The sequence below is a fragment of the Gymnoscopelus braueri genome, assembly GCF_963280865.1.
Source record: "Gymnoscopelus braueri genome assembly, chromosome: 22".
Classification (NCBI taxonomy): Eukaryota; Metazoa; Chordata; class Actinopteri; order Myctophiformes; family Myctophidae; genus Gymnoscopelus; species Gymnoscopelus braueri.
The window spans coordinates 40,268,730-40,281,227 of NC_137624.1; the positions used below are offsets into that span (position 1 = coordinate 40,268,730).

Consider the following 12,498-nt stretch of genomic DNA (forward strand, 5'->3'; position numbering starts at 1 on the left):
AAGCAGACCTGGCAACACTGCACCTCACACATCTCCTGCAGGGTGCACCTACCGCCCCGCCCACACACCAGAAGATAAAGAACACATGAACCTGTGAAGGACATGGCTCCGTCATATAAGTACTGAGGATTTTACTTAAGTAAAAGTAGCAATACCACAATTTAGAAATACATTAAAAATGTTACTTGAGTAAAGGTACGTTACTTGAGTAAAGGTAGCTTACTAAGGTAGTAAGAGTAGCCTACTGTAGTATTTGTGTCAAAATATGCTTGAAGTACCATAAATAGCAGATCTACAAGCTCACAACACGTCACAACGTGAGCTGCTATTTTTTAATAGCCATGTATGTTTTGTATTTATAATCTAAACCTGCAAAGTAACTAGTAAAATGTATTTAGTCAAAATTGTACTCAAGTAAAGTACAGTACTTGAGTAATGTACTCCACTGCATTTCTGTAAGCATACAGAGACCATCACAGTCGCATCGTGAAGCGTTGTGCTTGTGGACTGTATATTTTCAAATAAATTAACTATAAAATAATGCTTAAGTGGCTAATGTATGTTTTGTATAAAGAATCTAAATCTAAAAAGGAACTAGTAAGTAAGTTGTACTTATAATTTTTTATAAATCATTTTATTGGAGAATACAAATTTAACAGTAAAAATAACTCCATAGATCTTTTCTTTTTTTTAAACAAGACATTGACAATAAAACACAATATCACAAGATAGAAATAACACAACAGTAAACAATAACACTTAGAAAAAACTAAACAAAACAGACAAATAGAAACGCTTAACATTACTCCCACCCATCCACCCACCCACCCACTTACCTAACCCCTACATGCCTTAAGAAATGAATAAACAAGAAAGAACTAAAAAACGGATCCATCATTTTAACTTCTCCAAGTAATAGGATTTACACATTAAGTAAGTCGTACTTATGTTCTTAGTTACTTTCCATCCACTGATAAAGAGGTCATGAAACCAGACAAAGACAAGAGAAATACAATAAAGCAGGGACAAGCTCATCTCACTAAAACCTGCATTCATTTACTTTACTTGGACACACAAACGGTGTCACTGTCATCTTGTTAACTGAGAAATCCGTTGCAATGAATGAAGTATGAATGAGGCTTATAGTGTGGCTGTTCCAGTGGGCAGGCAGGAAAGAACACTGTGAAAGAGACATTCTAATTCCATCCTGGCACAGTCTGTGAGCAGTAGGCCTCTGGAAGAGCTTCTATCTGGGCCGCTGTGACGCGTTTGGCTCTGCAACACATTCACACCAAATTTGTCTCCCGTTTCCTGTAAGGATGAATGGAGAATCCACCAGAAACTCCTTTCCGTCATTGGTGGAGTGCAAGCATCAGGAGGAGGAAGTATGACCTTGTATGTAGCGCTTTCTCTCTGACACCATTTTCCATTTCCATAGCAACACCGAACGTACTGCCAAGACAACCATGGTGTTTCATAATTTTGTAGGGCAGTGGAACTTACATACATTCACAAAATGAAATAGAATTGTCTGTCACTGTGTGGAAAAATTAGTTCTATAGTACAAGGGTCTTCAACCTTTTCAGGCCAAGGACCCCTTGGCTGTGAGAGAGATAAAGCAGGGACCCCCATTATATATTGTATTAAAAAAATATTTTCCATAGATTTCATAGGCAGCTTTCATGTTGGATTCACGTTGATGCGTATTATTCCATACATTTAACCATGCACTTAAACAATACTTAGTAAACCTGACATTTCACTCTGTTCTTAATCTGCTCTTTTTCCCCCCCCTATACCAAACCACTTTGCCGAAAATCGCAGCGCAGCGAGGCGTTGTGTGGTGAGGCGTTGTGTGCTTGTAGATCTACTATTTTTGGCTAAAGCTCTCCTCAGGATAGGGATGCTTGGTTGAAGTGGTTAATGAAAATCACACAAAGATTTGGCGGACCCCCTGTAGTAACTCTGAGGACCCCCTAGGGGTCCCGGACCCCCTGTTGAAGACCTCTGCTATAGTAGCAACTTGAGGATATCAAAGAGAGAAAATCCAGTAAGTAAATGGTAAATGGTGCATTTATATAGCGCTTTTATCCAAAGCGCTTTACATAGATTGCGCATTACATTCACCCATTCACACACACACACACATGCATACACCGATGGCGGAGGAAACTATGCAAAGCACCAACCTGCTCATCGGGAGCAATTAGGGGTTCAGCGTGTGTTTTCCTGGCTAATCTCACAAACTATACTGGAACAAATCAGCACCAAACTTGTGTGCATGCTGCCAGCTGGCCAGGGAAGGCACTCGCCCAATATTTTCTTTCCAATCCATCAACGACAACCATGTTATTTAATGAAGACGTCACCTCATACATATCGCCCCCATGGGATTGTGTTTAAGATGCTATGAAGTGGAATTATCCCACACAAAAATGACCAACACAACAGACACAGATAAAAACACAAGACACTCAGCTCTCTGTGTGTGTCTATACCAGTGGTGTAAAGTAACTAAGTACATGTACTCAAGTACTGTACTGTACAGTACTTGAGTACATGTACTTAGTTACACTTAAGTAAAATTTTGAGGTATTTGTAATTTACTGAGTATTTCCAATTTCCAATACCTTTACTTCTACTCCACTACATCTCAGAGGCAAATATTGTACTTTTACTCCACTGCAATTATTTGAAAGCTTTAGTTACTAGTTACTTTGTGAAACTTACATTAACCACTTCAGCCATAGCTATTTGAAAATAGCCGATCTACAAGCTCACAGTTGTGAGCTTGTAGATCTGCTATTTTCAAAGGAGTTGTGCATAATGAGTACTTTTACTTTTAGTACTTGCCAATACTTTTGTGCTTTTACTCAAGTACATTTTTAATACCGGACTTTTACTTGTAAGAGAGTATTTCTACATGGTGGTATTGATACTTTTACTTAAGTAAAACATGTGAGTACTTTTTCCATCACTGGTCTCTACAGACACAGAGGCATAGCGACACATGCCCGGAACACAGACAGAGAGACAGAGAGACTGCAGCACTGAAGCGTGCGTGTGCATTGGATGTAGGGGTGTGCCGATACACTAATTTCACGAAACGATACAATACGATATTGGGCTCACAACTTCGATACGATTGCGATACGATACGATACGCACTTTTTTATTATGAAAATATATGGGGGAGAAAAAAAGCAAATGCAAACAAATAATTCTGTTTTTGCATTATTCAGACATGCAAACTTGTAGCTTTTCAGCTACAATAGCCGTTTTGAATCCAAATAGGGCAATAGTGTGACACCTGACCCGAAAAAAAACAACATGTTGTCACCCTTTTCGCCTCGGGGCTGTTTTTTTTTTTTTTTTTTTTTTTTACAATATTTTCCCCCCCAAAAACGATACATATCGTCACGAAAACGTATCGCGATATATCGCGGGACGATATATCGACACACCCCTAATTGGATGGGATAGATGTTGTACGACGGCATATAAATTCAGCATTTACCCTTCTTGCATGGTTGTAAATAGAACTTACATCAGTAATTCCATCGTGCCCCATTTGCGTGTAGTCCACAGACAGAAGAGCAAGGAGAGAAGAGAGAGAGAGAGAGAGAGAGACAGAAGACTCATGAATTCAAGTGCTCTGATTAATAAATGTACACTTTGAAACAGTAGCCTTATATTGTTGTAATTTAGTCTATATGTATTGTTTTTCATATTTAGTCTATGTGCATTATTAGCTGGGCATATTGTTTCCAGTCAGTGCATAGAATTGCCGTTATGAGCATAGCATTGTCCTCCATTGTCGCCTTCCCAATCCTCAGCCTAACCCCCGCCTATGAGCTATAGCCTCAGACAGTGTCAGAATTACTGTGACATGCCTCCTGGTACTTGATAATGCTGTGAAGAAGAACATTATTACGTAACATTGTTGCATGCAATCAGTGGTGGAAAAGTACTCAAAAAAAAAAGTATCAATACTGCAATGTAGAAGTACTCTGTTACAAGTAAAACTACGGAATTCAAAATTTACTTGAATAAAAGCACAAAAGTGTTGGTATCAAAATGTACTTAAAGTACTTAAAGTACCAAAAGTAAAAGTACTAAAATGTTTGACAATTGCAGATCTGCAAGCTCACGTGTCGCAGTGCAACACATTGTGAGCTTGTAGATCGGCTATTTTCAAATAGCCTAGGTATAAAATAGGGCTAAAGTGGTAAATGTATGTTTGTACTGTAAGAATTTAAATCTGCAAAGTAACTAGTAACTAAAGTTTTCAAATAATTGTAGTGGAGTAAAAGTACAATATTTGCCTCTGAGATGTAGTGGAGTAGAAGTAAAAGTATAGACAATTGGAAATACTCCAGTAAAATAAAAGTACCTCAAACTTGTACTAAAGTACAGTACTTGAGTAAATGTACTTAGTTACTTTACACCACTGCATGGAATAATATAATTTTCTGCCATCCAGTGCCGCAACGCCAAACAGTTGCATCGCATTTATTCCACCACGCCATGAAAGGTCTGCTTTATGTGATTGACTGATTGATTGATTTGATTGGATTGACAATTGACAATATAAGGTCCTCTAAACTGGAGGAAAAAATTGCTTTTTTACACCACATATGTGGAACAATCTCCCCGAAAACTGCAGGTCTGCTATAACTCTCCATTCTTAATAATAATAATAATTACACCCACCCACTCACACTTGCAACTACACCATTTTCTACAAATATTAATTTTTCTCTAGTATTTATACTGTGTATTGTTGTATTTGTATTTTTGTATATTTGTATGTAGGCTATGTTACCAAATAATTTATTTTTGTTTTTTATTACTTTGTATTTCTTTCTTGTATTTTTTAAGTGAGGTGAGATTAACCTTATAAACCCGACAGGGTTTTCTAAATCTCACCTGCACATCCCAACACAATATTATGCTGTTGTTACAAGTTTGTTGTTTTTAAATGTGCAAATAAATAATTAAAAAAAAATATATAATAATAATAATAATAATAATATAATACAATACAGGGATGTATTATTTTCGCTATAGGGATAGCGAAAATAGCAGATCCACAAGCTCATATATTTTCCACTTTTTCTTTTTAAATGTTTTGAAACATACCCATGTTAAAGTGATTAGCATCAGCAGCCAGTATGACAACTTGTCAATATTTTTATTTACTTTGAATTATTAGTCAGTAAAACATAAATATCCTACCCTTTGAAATCCATCATAGCCTATTCATTCATAGCATCTATTATGTCTACACACATTCAGCAGCAGATGGAGAACCCGTGGTGTCATGGACATCTTCCCAGGAATCTATCTAACGTGTCGTGACCATCAGATATCAGCGGAGCCCGGCCGGCCCTCGGATCTCCGGAAGCGAGCCTTGAGATGGAGAAGGAGGCCGCTACATCCGCGTGATCATAACACGCGGAACCAATGGCCTTCGGCGAGGCATCAAAAAAACATGGCATTCCCTGTCATGCGTAAGCAACTGGGCGGGTTCGGGGAAAGCTCGGTCACGCTGCGTGGGTGGAGAGTGTGTAGTAAAAAGCTGCCGCAGCAGACAGTATTTATCAGACCGCAGAGAGGCACCGGACTGACGAGAACATTTCAGCACCCAGTGTTAGTGGACAGCGACAGTCTAACAAACAAGCAGGCATTTCAGCACCAGTGTTAGTGGACAGCGACAGTCTAACAAACAAGCAGGCATTTCAGCACCAGTGTTAGTGGACAGCGACCGTTTAATAAGCCGGCATTTCAGCACCAGTGTTAGTGGACAGCGACAGTCTAACGAACAAGCCGGCATTTCAGCACCAGTGTTAGTAGACAGTGACATAGTTTGAACAAAGAGGCATTTCAGCACCACCGTTACTGGACAGCGACACACAGCGAGTTTAATAAGCAATCATGGTTCTTATCTGGACGCAGTTTGGAATGAAGCACAAAAATGTCAACGTCAAGTGCAAAGTACGTGTCATGCACAGGGATGACAGCTCGGGCTCTTCGTCGGGGGTAAGTTTAATTTATTCAGGCTGTATATCACAGATTTAACAAGTATAGGCCTATGATACTGCATCATTCTGTTAACCAGAGCTTAATGCATAATACATTCTGAATGGGTTGTACTATAGTCTGATTAAGCTGCAGGCTAATGAATGAGGACTGTATTGCTGTTTGTTGAATTCTGTCGTTTAAGCTGGTTGGTCTACATCTGCACTCACTCATTTACATAAGTGTGTAAAAATCCATTAGATGCAGGAGTGTGTGCATGTTCCGTAAAACCGGAGCTGTGTGTGTGTGTGTGTGTGTGAGAGAGAGAGCGAGAGAGAGAGAGAGAGAGAGAAAGAGAGAGAGCCGAGGACACCGTCTGTTGCTGTGGGTTCATTCAAATGCAGGCTATAGTCAGTGTGCAAACTGCAGCCAATCGCTGCAGAGATCTCTGTTGTTAGGGAGGTCTTTACCTTCACTAGCCCCACACACACACACACACACACACACACACACACACACACACACACACACACACACACACACACACACACACACACACACACACACACACACACACACACACACACACACACACACACACACACACACACACACACACACACACACAGATGTTGAATATATAGATCACTGGTTCTCAACATGAGGTCTGGGTCCGCCAAATGGACCCTCTACGTCTGTAACTCTGAGAATGTACAAATGGAACTAAATGGACCCTTATGGGTTCCATTTGTACAACTCTCAAATCATGCAGTGGATTTTACAGTGTACATTGGAGTACCAGATAGAAATCATATAAAACTGGGGTCCATGGCCTAATACGTTACAATTGGCTGTCTTTGAAATTAAAAAGGTTGATAATCACTGTTTTAGATGAATAACACTGATGAGATGCTCGTGCAAAGAGATCATGCTTCTCAGTGTCATTGGCTCCTCCTGGCTTCGTGTCTAATGCTCACTGAACGAGCAGATTGGTGCCTTACATGGTTGCTTCTGTCATCAGTGTGTGTGTGTGTGTGTGTGTGTGTGTGTGTGTGTGTGTGTGTGTGTGTGTGTGAATGTAATACACATTGTAGAGCGCTTTAGATATGGCACTATACTTAATACAGATTTACACATACAGGCTTTTCAATGGTTCTGGTATTTATTATACAATATGATGGCCTCTTAACTGCATAGGAACTTGAAACTTCCTTATAGACTATCAATAGTGACCACACAGTTAAATTCACACTCAGGAATTTATTGTGTATTGACATAGCAGTGTTCCTTTCTATCCATAGATACACAGGTCTACTGTTGATTAACACTAGATTATGCTCACTTTCTAAGTCTATATATTCTACATTCCTTGCTTTTAGGCAAGGAAAATATATTAGCATTTGGAAGAGAGAAAAAACTAATCAGACCGTGGTCCATTCTCTTTGAGTAAGGTGGCAGGTGATACAAGAACATCTGCTTTGTAGTGATCTAACGTGCGTGATGTCTTCGTTTCCCCAGGAGAGCAGCAAGTCCGAGCAAGAGCCTTGTCTACCGATCAAATCCACGGGGAAGGACTTCTACAAGGTCCTGGGCGTCCTCTCTGACTCCAATGAAGATGAGATCAAGAAGGCTTACAGGAAGATGGCTCTGAAGTTTCACCCAGACAAGAACAGCGAGGCCGACGCAGAGGACAGGTTCAAAGAGATCGCAGAAGCCTACGAGATCTTGACCGACCCCAAGAAGAGGAGCATATATGACCAGTTTGGAGAGGAAGGTGAGCGGGTTGGCCATTTATGCAATTCATGCTTTTTTGATAGATTATTCATTCGGTCGTCATGGCTAAGGAGAAGTGGGGAATAGATATGTTCACTGACTCGAGCAGTAATTCATTCTCTTGTAATATCAGGCAATACGTGCAATGCAGACCTTAATGAGTCCCACAGCTGATAAATTATTTAAGACTGCAGAGGAAGTGCTTTCCTCACAACTTCATTTTATACTTTGTCCTACATGGTGGAATGTGGGAAATAATGAAAGATAAATGATCTACAGTCTCACAATGTGTCCGTGATGTAACGCCATTGTGCCAAGTCTAACCGCGGTGTTCTTCCTGTCTCACATAGGACTTAAAAACGGTGGCGGGATGTCAATGGCCGGCCAGGCGAACACAAACCGCAGCTATTTCCACGGCGACGCCCACGCCACCTTCTCCACTTTCTTTCACGGTTCCGATCACTTTGACATTTTCTTCGGACCAGACCAGACCGAGGACAATCTCTTCAACCCCTTCAACCGCTTCATGTTCAGAAACGTGAGCGGCGGCGGGGTTCCCCACGCCCCACACGACCTGCAAAAGGGCCGACGGCACCTGCAGGCCGTGGTGGTGCACGACCTCCTGGTGACCCTGGAGGACGTGTTGCACGGCTGCACCAAGCACATGAAGATCACGCGCAGGCGGCTCAACGGCGACGGCCGCGGCCTGAGGTCCGAGGACAAGGTGCTCAACGTGGTCGTGAAGAAGGGCTGGAAGGCCGGCACCAGGATCACCTTCCCCGGGGAGGGAGACGAGACCGCCAACAACGCCCCCGCGGACGTCACGTTCGTCCTCAGGGACAAGAAGCACCCTCAGTACAGGAGAGACGGTTCCAACATCATCTACACGGCCAAGATCACCCTCAAAGAGGTGGGTTTGTGTTAAGTTTATATAGAAATTACATAAAATGACTGGTCCATTATAATCTAAGCAACATGGGAGACATATTATGCAATAGATAGAGCCACTTAATCCATTAAGACCTGAGGCGATTCTTTAACAAAAATCTAAATCCTAACAGTTTTTGGAAAAAAATCTAAACATTTGTTTTTTCACGATTTTTCAAAAATAGCAGATCTACAAGCTCATAGCGCGGCACTCGGTGCCGCGCTATGAGCTTGTATATCTGCTATTTTTGAATAGCCTAAAGAAATCTAAAAGTGACACAGATGCGTTCCAGGTATTAATGGGTTAAACCCAGTAAACCCATTCATTTTATGTAATTTTATGCTACACAATTACATAAAATGATTGGTCTACGGTCTGAGCAAAATGGGAGACATATTATGCAATAGATCAAGCCACTTATACACACTCATATTATGCAATTTGAAGCTGTAAAGTGGCATAAAATGACCGGCCTATTAATAATCAAAGCAACAAGGGAGACTGCAATAGATGCAGTCACTTGAACCCACTCAGTGAAGGTTCAAATATCCTATTATCACATTCATTTATGTAACACGTAATCCTTCATCATTCATGCTGTTTTGTATACCAAATATAGTCAGTTTAACCCATTCAAACCGGGAACGCATCCGTGTAACCACTTTATCCATATCTTATACTTTGGCTATTCAAAAATAGCAGATCTACAAGCTCATAGCGCGGCACCGAGTGCCACGCTATGAGCTTGTAGATCTGCTATATTTGTTTTATCGTGAATTTTTGCAAATCTTTGAATATATATATATATTTGTTAAAGCGAACATTTTTAACTCCAATCTTTGCTTCAACTAAATATTTTGAGGTTGGGGTCCCGGCCAAATACATATAATTTTGGGGGTCCTTGACATGAAAACATTTGAGCACCACTGATATAGAAACATATACGTTTCTCAAAAAACTGCAGGATTTAGAAGACATTTGTAGAATCCCCCAGAAGCAAAGATTTGAGTTACAAATGTTTGCTTAAAAAAAAAATTATATATATATATATATATATATATATATATATATATATATATATTCAAAGATTTGCAAACATTTTCACAATTTAAAAAGAATTTCAGATCTACAAGCTTGTAGCCACGCTATAAGCTTGTATATCTGCTATTTTTGAATAGTAGAATTATTTCCCGGTCTAAATGGTTTAATCAGAGCCTGATTTCTTTTTTTTTAAAGCCTGCAGACTGCAGCGTTCTGAATCTGCAGTGATAATATCCCTGTCAGATTTAGAGAGGATAATGGCCTTAATTCTTCACTGAAGATAGAACACAATAAAATGTTATTCTCTGAGCCTCTGAGACTCTCTCAGCCCCTCATCCCTTCCCCACTGCTTTGGAAGGGGCTTACAGACCCCCGCTAACACAGCAGCAGCAGCAGCCGTATAGCAGCCTGCCAGTGTTCTACCTCATCAGCTCCTGCAGAGCGATGCGAGAGGGAGAGGGAGCAGAACCTAAATTTAGCCTCAGTGCTGAGTGACCACCCCCACAAATACCTCCTCTTCATTTTCTCTCTCTCTCCTACTACACTACAGACTCCTCCATTTCTAGAAGGCATGCAGGCTGTCATACAGAGGAGCCTTTTTTCTTTGTGTATTGCTCCCTATACCCTGCACTTAACGCCCACATTCAGCTGGTTTATAGAACAAGGACTGTAACATATGTAACACCATGGTTAATCGCATAACAGAGAGAAATTATACACTTGGAGAAGCAGCTGCTCCACATTTGTCTCTGTTATGTAACATCATGCCACGTTAGAAAGCCATCAACTCCAATTTAATTCACTTCAGTTCAATCTTGCACGACGAAGTTGTCTCAAGACGCCTCACATACAGTACATGTATAGAGCAGAGACCCGACATGTTCCCCCCTGAACAAGCATTTGGCGATGGTGCCAAAGAAAAACTCCTCTTTTAACGGGAAGAAACCTTGAGCAGAACCAGGCATTTATAGTTGATGCTCTCAGAGTGTATAATTAATTACAGTCATTACAGTGACCCAGGTTGCCAGATCTGCTTATTCCCCGCAAGATTTTATTTGAAAATAGCCGATCTACAAGCTCACAACGCGTCGTATCGCGACGCGTTGTGAGCTTGTAGATCTGCTATTTTCAAATAGCTGATGTATATGTTAAAGTGCTCATGTGGCCCATAGTCGCCTCTTTTGGGCTGGTTTTCCTAGACCTGGTTGCTTGTTTCTCTCACAGAATCTGGCAACACTGACAGTGACCCTTCAGAATACATTGCAAAACCTCAGTCTAGAGAACTAACATGTTCCTTCTCTTCTTTCTCTCCAGGCGCTGTGTGGCTGCACGGTTAACGTTCCCACGCTGGGAAACCGGATGTTGCCGCTACCGTGTAGCGACGTCATCAAACCGGGCGCCGTCCGGCGGCTGCGGGGCGAGGGTCTGCCCCTTCCCAAGAGCCCCTCCAAGCGCGGCGACTTGATGGTGGAGTTCCAGGTGCTCTTCCCCGACAGGATCCCGCCCCAGTCCCGCGAGATCATCAAGCACAGTCTGGCCAAGTGCTAACCCGCTAACTATGTGACCAGAGATTTACACAGCTACACCATGAACTCTGACGTATACTTAGTTAGGTTGCGTTCACTGCCTCTATCAGCCGGAAAGAGAGAGGGAGACAGGGTGGGTGGGAGAATGAGGGAGAGCTTAACCCATTAAGACCGGGAACGCATCTGTCATTTTAAGATTTCTTTGGCTATTCGAAAATAGCAGATCTACGCTATTGTTTTGGAAAAATCGTGAAACTTTGTGTTTTAAAGCAAACATTTTTTAACTCCGATCTTCGCTTCTGGAGGGTCCCTGGAACGACGTATCTTGAGATCGGGGTCCGAGGCCAAATACAACATATCATTTTGGGGGGTCCTTGACATGGAAAAGTTGGAGCACCACTGATATAGCAACATACTGTTAGGATTTAGAAAACATTCTTAGATTATGTATGTGGCCGTGGACCCCCCATCTCAAAATGTTTTGTTCCAGGGACCCCCAGAAGCAAAGATTTGAGTTACAAATGTTTGCTTTAAAAATATATACATTCAAATATATAGGCTATATAGCACGGCACTCGGTGCCGTGCTATGAGCTTGTAGATCTGCTATTTTTTAATAGCCAAAGAAATCAAAAAATGACACAGACGCGTTCCCGGTCTTAATGGGCTAAACATAGACTAGAGAGAGAATGTTAGAGAAAGGTAGAGAGAGAGAGAGAGGGAGGGAGAGAGAACCTTATACACCCACGCAATAACCCGGCAACTGCTGGATATCTAAGTATAAATCAGGCGTGAGTGTATACTGTACGATGTTGCACAGCCTTGCCAAAGGTGCTAAAAAAAAAAAAAATCACACACAACGAATCACAACCTCGTATTGTGTTTGTGTACAAGGGCAAGCCTCACTGTGGAGGCAGCAGTGGATGACACGGAGAGACTTATTGAGCAAGAGATGATTTGCTACTGTTGTATGCACTTTAGGCATGATGCTGCTCAATATAGCTATACCCACACACAGTATGGTGTGTTCAGAACTGACAGAACAGGTATCTGAAAGGCTTTCTTTTGAATAAAAGGTTTAGATAGTATACTAGGGCTGTCACGGTCACAAATTTAAGTTGACTGATTAATTGTCACTCAAATAATTGCGAGTAACGATTTAATTGCGTGTTTGGCCTTTGAACATATAGGAACATTATGAAAAAAGAAA

General features: G+C 41.2%; 1 protein-coding gene across 1 annotated transcript; it reads left to right on the forward strand.

Annotated features, from left to right (window-relative positions):
• Positions 1–5,937: 5,937 nt before the first annotated feature.
• Positions 5,938–11,311, forward strand: LOC308078474 (dnaJ homolog subfamily B member 5; the record flags this gene model as incomplete). The annotated part of the gene is made up of 4 exons (XM_080419650.1): positions 5,938–6,042; positions 7,540–7,795; positions 8,145–8,704; positions 11,078–11,311. 4 exons carry the CDS (start codon positions 5,938–5,940, stop codon positions 11,309–11,311), a joined length of 1,155 nt encoding a protein of 384 aa, XP_080275776.1.
• Between the last annotated feature and the right edge of the window lie 1,187 nt (positions 11,312–12,498).